The sequence below is a fragment of the Pyrus communis genome, chromosome 14, assembly GCF_963583255.1.
Source record: "Pyrus communis chromosome 14, drPyrComm1.1, whole genome shotgun sequence".
Classification (NCBI taxonomy): domain Eukaryota; kingdom Viridiplantae; phylum Streptophyta; class Magnoliopsida; order Rosales; family Rosaceae; genus Pyrus; species Pyrus communis.
The window spans coordinates 24,936,415-24,948,174 of record NC_084816.1 but is presented as its reverse complement, the minus strand read 5'-3'; the positions used below and the strand labels follow the sequence as shown (position 1 = coordinate 24,948,174).

Below are 11,760 nucleotides of genomic sequence, written 5' to 3'. Positions count from 1 at the left end.
TCTACTAAGGACAAGAACGGTTAGTTGATGAGACAAAGTTTCATATCCATCACATGCAAATAAAACAATTAATCATAATTAATTAATAATCTGACAATGGCATTAGCCAACAAAATATTTTTCAGGTCAAATGTTGTGTTCCACGGCTTACATTTATAGCAGGTAGTATATGGTCCAACAAAGCCAACTACATAAAATTTAGAAATTCCAATCTATAAATATTGAGCCAATTCAATTCTCAACCCTCAACTCTAATTATCATTTTTCATATTAGCAAGGCTAATTAGTTAGCTAATTACGATGAGTTCCATAAGTTTGAGCCAGGAATTTACAAGTCCAGTTGCTGCAGACAGGTTGTTCAAGGCCTTGATCATAGACTCCCACAATCTCATCCCCAAGCTCATGCCTCAGGCCATCAAGAGCATCGAAATCATCCACGGCGACGGCGGCGCAGGAAGCATCAAGCAGATCAACTTTGCTGAGGGTAATTATAGATAAACCATGTGTCGATGACCCTAATCACAAGGATAGTGATTGTCACACTCCTGTTTTCTCCACTTCTGCGTCCTCCCTTTGTTTGTCCGTTGCTAAAGCAAAAGGGAAGAGGGTAGGCAGAGAAAAGGGGAGTGCAAAAATCACTCTTTATTAAAATCATCATCTTCCCACGTCAAATCTTGTGTTCGATGACCCCAATCACAAAATAGTGGTTTTCACACTCATATTTTCTCTACTTCTGCATCTTTCTTAGGGATGACAATTCAATCTGTCAAACCCGATGAATGTGGATAATTGCCCGAATATGATGGATTTGGGGATGAAAATTCGGGTATGTTTTGGATATTGGGGAAAACCATAAATATTATTCAATTACGGTTTGAATATGGTTATAGGGACCCCTAATCCACATCCGTTCCCAAATCCGCGATATAATACATATGAATATATATATATATATATATATGTATGTATATTTAAAAATATTGAAATTATATGATAATTTATTTCGTCTATAATAATATGAATACATATGTACATTCACAGCAAGTACTAAAATTATTTGATAATTTGGTCCGTCTGTTTTCCGTAGTGGTTGTTTTATTTGTTTTTGTCATCCCTTTCCTTTTTTACATGAGACCAATTTGCCGTAATTTGCTATCACATTTGGCTTATCATGAACAGCTCCAGAAAGTATTGTATTGTTTTTGATGATTTAGATGTGGATTTCAATGACGGAATTAGTATCTATTAAATTATATTATGTCAGTTAAATGAATAGTTTTTTTACATGGACGAAGATGGATTATAACGGTTAACCTATGGAAAATCTATTACCCGTGAATATAGTTATAAATAATCCCCCATAATTAACTTCGGTTATGATTATGATTAATATGTAATTTCTGTCCCGAAACCCAACCGTTGCCATCTTTAATCCTCCCTTTGTTTATGTCCATTGCTAAAGTAAAAGGAAGGAGGGCAGGCGCGGAGTGCGGAAACTCCCCATTAAATCTTCGTCACATCACATTTTCCCATTTCATGTCTAATTTCAACCGCTTGTTTGTGACTGATGACCCTGAGTAAAAGGATTTTCTTTTGGTCAATTGAGTATAAGGATAATGATTTTCACACTCTCCTTTTCTCCCATCTGTACCCTCCCTTTGTTTCTCTCCATTGCTAGAGTAAAAAGGAAGCACATTTCTCTGTTTCATGTCTAATTTCGCACGTGTTTTGTGATCAACGATGTGCAGGTACGCGTTATAAGTACATGAAGAACAGAATAGACGCACTGGACGTGGAGAATTTGGTGTGCAAGTACACTCTGATTGAAGGAGATGTATTGGCGGACAAGATTAAGTCCATTTCTTATGAGGTAAGCTTTCAAGCTTCCCCTAACGGCGGATGTACTTGTAAGATGATGAGTGAGTACCACGCCGCCGGTGACTTGGAGATCAATGAGGAAGAAATCAGGGGTGGCAAAGAAAGAGCAATGGGCATGTACAAAGTTGTTGAAGCTTACCTCTTCGAAAGTCCCGGGGCTTACGAATAGTTGCAGCAGCCTCGGCTGCATTTTCGTGTAAAGTTGTCGCGGGGCGGGCTTATATGTGAAAACCTCTTTCTATTTTCCGTCATTCTGTCACGGGCTTATATGTGAAAAACCCTTTTTATTCTCTGTCGTTCTTCTTTTCCGGTCAACTTTCACGGTGTGCATATTTCTTTTCATCCGGTTTTTGGTTTGTAGTTTCGTTGGACATGAGAAATATATAAACTAGCAGTGAAGCTTAGAAAAAGCGGATGGTTATTTTCATCTGCAACATTATCATGTGGGAAAGTAAGAAATGAACTTCCGTAAACATCTAAATATGTGACAATGCGTGATTGGCTTGAAATACCGTTACTGTACCATATGTGCAGATAAGTTTCCCTCCAACAATACGGACAATGACAGAACCAACTAAACCGCAGGGTGCACAAGTCCATTCATTACCAAACTTGACTTAATCAGTACATTAAACTCGAATTACTCATAATTTCAATCACATCAGTCACTTAACCCTCTCAGTGCCAGACCATGATGAGTGATTAAACTGGTATCAGTCCACATTACGCGAAATTTACATTGTAGATAAAGAAATTCAAAGAAAAACTAAAAACACAATGGAAGCAAATGACTATCTGAGTTGTACTGCACTACCAAAATTTCCTTGTACACGAAGAAATGAGGCTCTACGTGAGCCTATCAGGATGCCACAATGATTGGGAAGATCTCGTAGCAAGGCAGAGAATGCCTGTTTGTATAGAGATGGAAGATTCGAAGTTGGAGCTTTATTGGAAAATTCTCCTGTATAAACCGTATCTAATGTACAGACTGCAAGGAACCGGTGATTTTGTCTTTTCGATGTTGATCTCACAAAACTGAAGCATAATTATATAACGGAAAGAAGCAAGCTGAGGAAGAGTTAAAAGCCGAGTCCCGGAGGTTTGAACACGGTTTGGGAGAAACTTCCTGTGAAAAACCGATCACATTGGAACAGAACCACGAGGTAGAAGAATTCCAAGTGAGGGTGAATGAGATATTTGAGAGACAGATGGACGTGAAAGGTGAATTTTCGAGTCCAGAAAAGTTTCCAGCTAATGTAACATTAGTGCCAACCATATTCTCGAAGGTGATTCCTTTAACAACTGGTAGTTCATCGGGATCAAATTTTTCATCAGGATGCAAACCGATCTGACCAGTAGCCTCAATTGCCAAGCGAATATTCTCCATTTCGACATTGGATATAACTATGTCTTTCATATAACCTCCTCTTCCCATAGCTGTCTTTAGTGCAATGCCGATGAATGAGTCATGTAGACGAAGCTGCTCTACACGAACATTCGATATGCCTCCAGACATCTCGCTGCCAAATGCCAGGCCGGAGCCTAAAGAAGACTGAAGGTTAACGCCACGGATGTGCACATTTTTGGTTGGTTTTCCAAAGGCAATTCCATACTCATCCCAACCGCTCTTGAGAACAATTGCGTCATGCCCCATACTAATGTTACAGTTCTCAATGCAAACATGTTCGGAAGAATCTGAGTTACACGTAACGAAAGATATTTAGGCTTTGTATATGGAGATGCAGTGATAGATAAACAGTGTGAACAGAATTTTTGACGCACCTGGGACTATACCGTTAGTGTATGGAGACGCAGGAGAAGCATGGAGAGTTATGTTCAGAACTTGCACATTCCTGCATTATTTTGACACATATAGATTAACATCAGATCAGTTCTTGAAATGCATCTGGTAGAGTTGAGCATACAAGAAAAGTGACATTTGACCTCATAAGCTACGAGCAGTACCTGCAGTATGTCGGATGAATGTGCCAAGCAGGGGAGTTCAAGAGGGTTAAATTCGATACAGTGACATTTTCGCATCTGGTGAATTCGACTAGATGTGGTCGGCTGTAATTCAATGCATGATAGCTGAATTGCTCCCACCAGACGAAACCCTGCCCATCAATGGTTCCATTATCACCTGGTAAAATTTATTGAATATGTAAATAGTTACGTAAGAAGAGCAGAACTCGGATATATCTCAGCAGACAACCATTTTACGGATGAATATCCTCACCTGTTATCATCACATCGGTTAGATTGTCTCCGTTGATCAGGCTACGATATCTCCAACCCGGAAAGTCAATCCCTCGACCATAAGAAGGCAGGGGTTCCACAATTTCCCAGTGAGCATAATCCTGCATAAGCATTGCCAAAAATGAGCAATTTTTACAGAAGCGGAAAAGTTTTTATTGGTACAAAGCAGAGTAAAATTTGTGTCAGCAAAGTGATTTCCGGACACCCGTGTTTATTTCCGACCTTTAGATTGAATAAATCAAAGGAAGATCGAGACATAAATAAACAACAGTGTGCAGAATGAGAATGGTGTAGAGAAAGAATTTTCATTTGTGTTATATGTGAACCTGGGATCCAAGAATGATGGCACCGGCTTCCAAAAAGAGCGTGAGGTGGCTGGTGAGGTTAAAACTCCCGGTGAGCCACCTGCCGGGTGGAACATAGAGCTGAGCACCACCCTTGTCAGCAAATGACTTGACATAGAAGATAGCGTTTTGGAAGGCGACTGTGTTCAATGTTTTCCCATCTCCAACTGCCCCAAACTCCAAGAGTGACACACTGTGAGGTCTGGGATCGAAAAGCTTCTTCCTTTCGCATTCTCTGTCCTTTCCTTCTCCATCATACTCAGCACTAGTAAATGCCAGAACCAAAACCAGAGCCAGCTGAAAAATGCGAAATAAAAGAAAATTAACGTTGAAGGGAAGTTGGGGATATGTCTTCAAAAATCCTGCGACTAACTTGGTAGAACACCAAGAAAAACACACTAAAATCGAAACCTTAATCAACGATACAGAAAGCGCGAACGAAAAAAATCAATGAATATTGACTGTAAAACAGACTAAAGAATACAACATTCGATGTCCGAAGATCTCGACAATTTAGGCAAAACAAAGAAGCAATCTAATCTGAGAATCATGAATCATAAACAAAAACTAATCTTCCATTTTTGTGGATGTCTTTCACAAACATCGTACGCAAATCCGATGTACAATGTAAAAACTAAAAACCAACAACCATTGGATCAGAAAGATCATCTTTTGCAGATTCCCAGACGATGAAAATTCAAAACCAACATACACACACACACACACACACACGAATCAAACATTAGAAATCAAAACCAACGTACTTACTAGGCTCTTCATTAGTCGTTTGCCCTTCCACTTAACAGCAAATTACCAAACTGAGAGAGCAGCAGCCTCTAAAAACTCTGCAAAAACCCAGTAAAAATATGAAACAGAAGGAAGAAGAAGAAGAAGGACAAGGAAAAAGGGAACAAGTAAGAGGAGGGTTTGGGGTATAAAATGCCAATGATGTACATGAAAACAAAAACAAACGGGTGGTGAGAAAAAACGACAGCTAAAAAAGGACAAGGCCAGCAGAAATTTGCAATTTGCAATTTGCACAACAATAAAAAGCATTTTCCACGCATCAAAGTTGGAAAGTTCAAATCTGAATAATAATGTTTTTTTTTTTCTTTTACAAAATCTTCGACAATAAAAAGGTAATCTTGTTCCTTAATCAAGTTTAGAAATTAAGTTAATCCTGTTCCTTACCAAATATAGAAATTGAATTAAACCTCCACGATTCCCAACACAAATCATGTCTTTCCGACACAATCTTGGCCCCCAAAACCCTCTTGCACAAACACAAAAACAGTCAAAATCTTTGTACCTAATTTGAGGATTTGATTGATGTTGCAAGCTATCTCAAATTAATTATATACTGTTTTAAAATTTTCAAATAACAAAAATGTGTAATAAGGATACACAATGCGTAATCGGTTCGAGATATCGTTTTAGTCACGTCTTCAACTTCCCTGTTGGGTGCTGCGCACGGGGGTGGGGCGGAGGACCATAATGTCAGTGATGTGTCGATATTGCGAGGCTGGCGTCAGCCCAAGTTGCCAAAGCGCCAGGTTGCAACTACTTGTGCCGTCATGTGTGGGCCCGCCCTCGTCTGCTCCTCCTCTATGAGTGATTGTCTGGCCCTTGTGCTGCTGCTTATCAGAGGGATATTTATTCCCTCACTCCTCCTTCTCCTCGTACGGTCGCACATCCAATTCTCGGATTCACATCAAATCAAACACTTCTACTGACGAACGCGTCTTTGTTTTCTTCTTCTAGTTGGTTTCCTCCCAAGACTTATCGTTGTTTTGCCAAAATCTGCGCCATATGTTAGTCAACATATAATGCCTACTATTTACTTACTTTGTTACATCATCACATGCCACGTTGCCTACGAAGTATTGGTTTTCTGTTCGATTATTTTATGTTCGACTCACCTATACAATATGTCAATGATGAGTTTGATACTTAGTTGTAATCGATATTTTATATTGTCTCATGTTCGACTCACATATATCTCCAATAATTTCATGTGTGTAAGATAAGTTTGATACCTAATGATAAGTATTTGGCGTAATACTGCGTTGTAAAATTGTATATATAAATATCCTAACCTCGTCAAAAACCATAAAAGAAGGGATTGGCATGATATTGCCAGAGCTTATTTATCAGAAACGAAGCTGGTAAGTGCTTCTGGTTCTAGAATAAGGCTGACGATAACTATATGCTTTTGAGTATATTGACAAAAAAACCCTCGGATAAAGGGGAGAATCACATGGAGAACCCGCAGCGGTGGCAGTGGAGGAGGGGAACCAAGAAAACCAGCTAGCAACCGCCACCGAGAATTTCAATATTTGGCCGCTAACGGCCAGATGTATCATAAAGCAACAAGCTTTAGTACTTGCCACACTAATTTCAATTAATTAAAGCTCTTTCTCTTCTCCTTTTCTTTTTTCATGTTTTTGTGGATTTTTTGTTTGCGAAGGCTGAGAGGGACATATTGCAAAGACATGGGGTCATGGGGTTGGTTGGTTAATTTTCAAAGACCGTAACTTTGCTTTATTTTATTTTTTATTAGTGAATTGGAGCCCAGTGTTGTAGTTTTGTGTCTCTCAATTCTTGTAGAACACTATGAGTGTTACTGGGCAGCAGTGGTAGGCATCATAACTGCAGGAGAGGGGTCGAGGGGTCCTCCGTTACGAGAAGAACTTTTAATGTGTTTGGAATGCTATGATAATGATATCTTAAGTTACTAATGTACGGTTAAACATAGAACAATGAGTGAGTGACTTGAGATACCATCGTCGTGTGTCTTTTAAAGATAGCTAAGTTTTCTCTACCCCATTAGACATTATGGTAGGTGCCTACACAACTACAGAAAAGTGTTCGCCCAACAAAAAATGATACGTCGCGCCAAGTATAAATTCGTCGGTAAAAAATTTTAGGCAACGAAATCTTCTTTGTGCAAAATCATTCAAGCAAAGTTCTAGACACGATAGGATCCACGTCCACACCAATTAATTCCTAGTGTGTAAATGTTACTTCTTAACCAAAATGTTGCACTCTCAAGTCTCTAACCTCAGTCTGCTATGAAGAAGGAAAATGGCAATTTACATATATTCATGTGTCTGTGTTGCAAAGACGTATTTGTCTTGAGCTATTGTAAAACTATGTGTTGGGGTGAAAAACTTAGAGTACACAACTCTAACACAAGTGTTGGAGAGACAATACAAGTAAACAAATTACTTGTATTACACACACAAAATATTACAACACAAACTATCAAGGACACTCTTGGGAAGCTATGACTCACTCACTTTCTAGAGACAAACTCTAGACCACTCACACTCTTACAAGACTACTCTTTCTTCTCACTCTCACTTGCTTGCTTGCTTACAAGCTTGGTTGGTTGGTTGTTGATTTGTTGTTACAAATGGTGTGGATGCCTTCTCCTTTTATAGGCATGGATGGAACCTTGGAGAAGTATGGACACACCATGCTAAAGATATCCAGATAATTCCACTAACTTCCTAAGCTAGAATTATCTACACTAATCTTGCATGTTGGTGGAATCCTCACCATTCTTCTAGACTCTTCCACCAACTTAAGAAACAACATTCTAGTCATTTCTACAAAGTACTACTTTAACTTGGATAATCTAGCTAACCAACCTTAGTGAATGTTCTAGAATTCTTTATTCTAGATTTGTGTAGGTCCTTTAATGAGATGGGGTTGATTTCTTTAACACTATGTCCCTTTCTTATATATCTATGTAACAATGTAAGTGAATATGTGCGTATGTTTTCCAGATTAGGAACCAAGATCGTGTTCTTTCATTGATCTAAATCATCATTACAGATCAAGAAGAGAGTCTTTTAGATTGATTTTATATATAGGACTAGAGGGGACTAACACAATAATTAGAAACATCTGTATCATACTGGAATAACTACGTATTGTAACATAAATGAAGAAGAGTTTGCAATGTATCCCCGATTATCACCTCGATTGGATTGTCATATGCGTATCTTATTAAAACACAAAATACATGAGTAAGAAACTTAAACTTGTAAGTTTACGCACCAACCAACAAAAACATATATGCTATTGCATTTACAAATTAATTCAAAGTATATATGCTTGATTAATTAATTAACTGTAATTGTTATAATTACACTTAGGTACTTATAGTTTACACCATATAACAACATTAAGACATCTCTTGACTAATCTAATGACTCATGTCATAATCCTAGTTTTCCAATCCATTGTACAATCTTTCACACGAGAAATTTTTAGTTGTGACGGGAATACGGATGGTACATCACGTATTTTTATGTAAGTGATAGAAAATTTTAATTTTTAAGTTATTAACCTTTTGACACGCATATCCCACCATTTATATAGAGACACGTGATGTACCATCTCTTGTGACGGTCACACTGAAAAATCTATCCTTTCACACAGCAAACTTTTGCCCTTTGACAACACCAGTACTCCAGTTCTTGGTTAAACCATAGTAATTTTCGTTCTTTACCAGATCCATAGGAGACGCAACAACCTCGGATCTTGTGGGCACCGATGCCCCAGGGGCCGATGGATCCGCTGGGGGTTCTATCTTTAACAGCTTAACACTATAATTTTGTCTCCCATTCAACACATTGTGCTCGATTTCGTTGAATATATTTGGATCCAAAGGTAGCGGTAAAAAGTTTGCTTTTATTGCGTTTTGAGACAACAACAATCGACCGAGGGGCTGCGGTTTCGGAACATCATTTCCCAGCTTGCTAATGCAGCTTTTAATTTCTTCAGGCAATGCAAAGTCTACCATCTTCGAATGCTGTTTGAGGTTTGAGTCTGAGTACAATTCCTTAGATATTACTTGTCAGAAAAAGATTGAGCAATACTGTTTCTGCACTTTGTTATACATATATATGAAAAAGATTGAGCAATACCGTTTCTGCACTTTGTTACACACACACACACACACACACACACACACACACACACACGTAAAAATGAGTATTCGGTCCCTAATTACTAATGTTCATTAATTGAAACCTTATTAGTTTTCAAATTTTGATCTAAGTCCCTAGCATTAATGTAATAATGAATTTACATGTCAGTTACATAATTTTTTAAACTAAAAATTAATAATTGATTTAAAATTTTAATTCTCACACCTTTACTAAACTCCTAACTAATTTTCAATTCAAAATATTTCCAAAATAAATAAATAAATAAATTAGAATAAGTTTATACCCATTAGCTTTTTTAAAAAATGTTTTCAATTTTTTTATCTTAAATGTACCCATTCATGTAATTTTTTCAAAATTTTAATCTTAAAATGTACTCATTCTTAAATATACAAATTTGTTATATGCAAAATGTACCATTTTTTTCTAATCCATTTTTAAACTTATATGGGTACATTTTTTTTTCTTTGATTTGAGAATGTATCTATGTCAAGTTTAAACGAAAAAATTTACTAATGTTATTAAGCCTAATATCTTTTTATTTTTGTGTAATTTTTGAAGAATGTACCCATGTTTTGGTACAATATTTTTTTGGTTAATTTTGATGAATATACACATGTTTACACACACACACACACACACACACACACACACAAAATAGTATATTTATATTTTGATATTTTTAATCCCACAAATTACTGTTTTTTATTTAAAACCTCATTAATATAAACAACTATAAATTTCAAATTTTAATTTAAAAAATATAGTAACATACATAGAAATAAATTATTACATTAATTTCATGGACTTCAATAAAAAATTGAAAACCAACAAGTTTTCAATAAAAAAAAATATTCATAACTAGGGACCGCATTCAAAGTGTATGTGTGTGTATGTGTGTGTATATATATTTTGCATGCAGGAGCTGCATGCACGCCAGAAACGAAAGGCATTTAAGGGTGCATGAAAGGCATATGCAACACATACATTTATATAGGCGTGCATAAAATCATAACAAACTTGCAATAAGATTTAACATGGTGATCATTGTATTTGATTTTATTAACCTAGATAATTTTTTTTTAAGTTCATAAGTTTTTTAGTGTGATTGTCACATTGTTAAAGAAAATCTTAAAATAATTTCATTAATTAATAATGGAGAACTGCAGTAGTTGTACATCTTAACAATAATAGTGATAAGCTATCCTAATCTAGCTATGTCATCAGCTTAAGACTAATGTATCAAACGCAACAAATCTAACCCTCCAATAGTAGCATGTGGTACAATATTTAGTGGATAGGGTGTTGGGTTTTTACCCATGCGTCCCGAGTTCAAAAATCCCTCCTCCCTAAAATTATTGGAATAGTTTTGAACCCTTCCCCCTCCCCTTATTATTAACAAGTATGCGACCTTGTAACACATGGATTTTTTTAATGATAATATAATCTAGGTCCATGATGTTTGTTGATCATATTGTTTATTCACAATATAACACATGGATTAACAACACTATCACAGTCTAGTCGTCACCCAAAAAAATTTCTCCAAAATTTCTTCAAAGGATTTTGTTTTTTTGAACAAATAATATTATCTACACTAAGGATGGAAGAGATGGGCTTAGCCTCACAATGGGCTAGCAATATTGTAGTTCAAATTCGCCTTTGCCGAGAATCAAACCTAAGACCTTTCACTTACAAGTGAAGAGGCATACCACTAGACCGTACTACTAAGTGGCTTGTTTTTAATATTTAATGTAATATCCCACATCGCCCAAGGGAGTGATCCTTAAATGTATATTCCCATCCCTATCTTGCACGAGGCCTTTTGGGAGCTCACTGGCTTCGGGTTCCGTAGGAACTCCGAAGTTAAGCGAGAATGGGGCTAGAGCAATCCCATGATGGGTGACCCATTGGGAAGTTGCTCGTGAGCTCCCAAAAACAAAACCGTGAGGGAATGGTAAGCCCAAAGCGGACAATATCGTGCTACGGTGGTGGAGCGGGCCCGGGAAGTGATCCGCCCCGGGCCGGGATGTGACAATTGGTATCAGAGCCTAACCCTGGGCGCGTGTGTGCCGACGAGGACGTCGGGCCCCTAAGGGGGGTGGATTGTAATATCCCACATCGCCCAAGGGAGTGATCCTTAAATGTATATTCCCATCCCCATCTTGCACGAGGCCTTTTGGGAGCTCACTGGCTTCGGGTTCCGTAGGAACTCCGAAGTTAAGTGAGAAGGGGGTTAGAGCAATCCCATGATGGGTGACCCACTGGGAAGTTGCTCGTGAGTTCCCAAAAATAAAACCGTGAGGGAATGGTAAGCCCAAAGC

The 11,760-nt window shown here is 37.6% G+C and overlaps 2 protein-coding genes across 2 annotated transcripts; one reads left to right on the top strand and one right to left on the bottom strand.

The window, feature by feature from the left end:
- Positions 1–183: 183 nt before the first annotated feature.
- On the top strand, positions 184–2,312 carry LOC137715721 (major allergen Pru ar 1-like). The gene is made up of 2 exons (XM_068455062.1): positions 184–484; positions 1,749–2,312. Exons 1-2 carry the CDS (start codon positions 301–303, stop codon positions 2,045–2,047), a joined length of 483 nt encoding a protein of 160 aa, XP_068311163.1. The 5' UTR covers positions 184–300; the 3' UTR covers positions 2,048–2,312.
- Positions 2,313–2,429: 117 nt separating this feature from the next.
- Positions 2,430–6,208, bottom strand: LOC137715720 (probable polygalacturonase). The gene is made up of 7 exons (XM_068455061.1): positions 5,670–6,208; positions 5,247–5,323; positions 4,461–4,775; positions 4,115–4,235; positions 3,844–4,018; positions 3,661–3,731; positions 2,430–3,573 (listed from the first exon to the last, which is right to left on the bottom strand). Exons 2-7 carry the CDS (start codon positions 5,256–5,258, stop codon positions 2,906–2,908), a joined length of 1,362 nt encoding a protein of 453 aa, XP_068311162.1. The 5' UTR covers positions 5,259–5,323; positions 5,670–6,208; the 3' UTR covers positions 2,430–2,905.
- Positions 6,209–11,760: the final 5,552 nt, after the last annotated feature.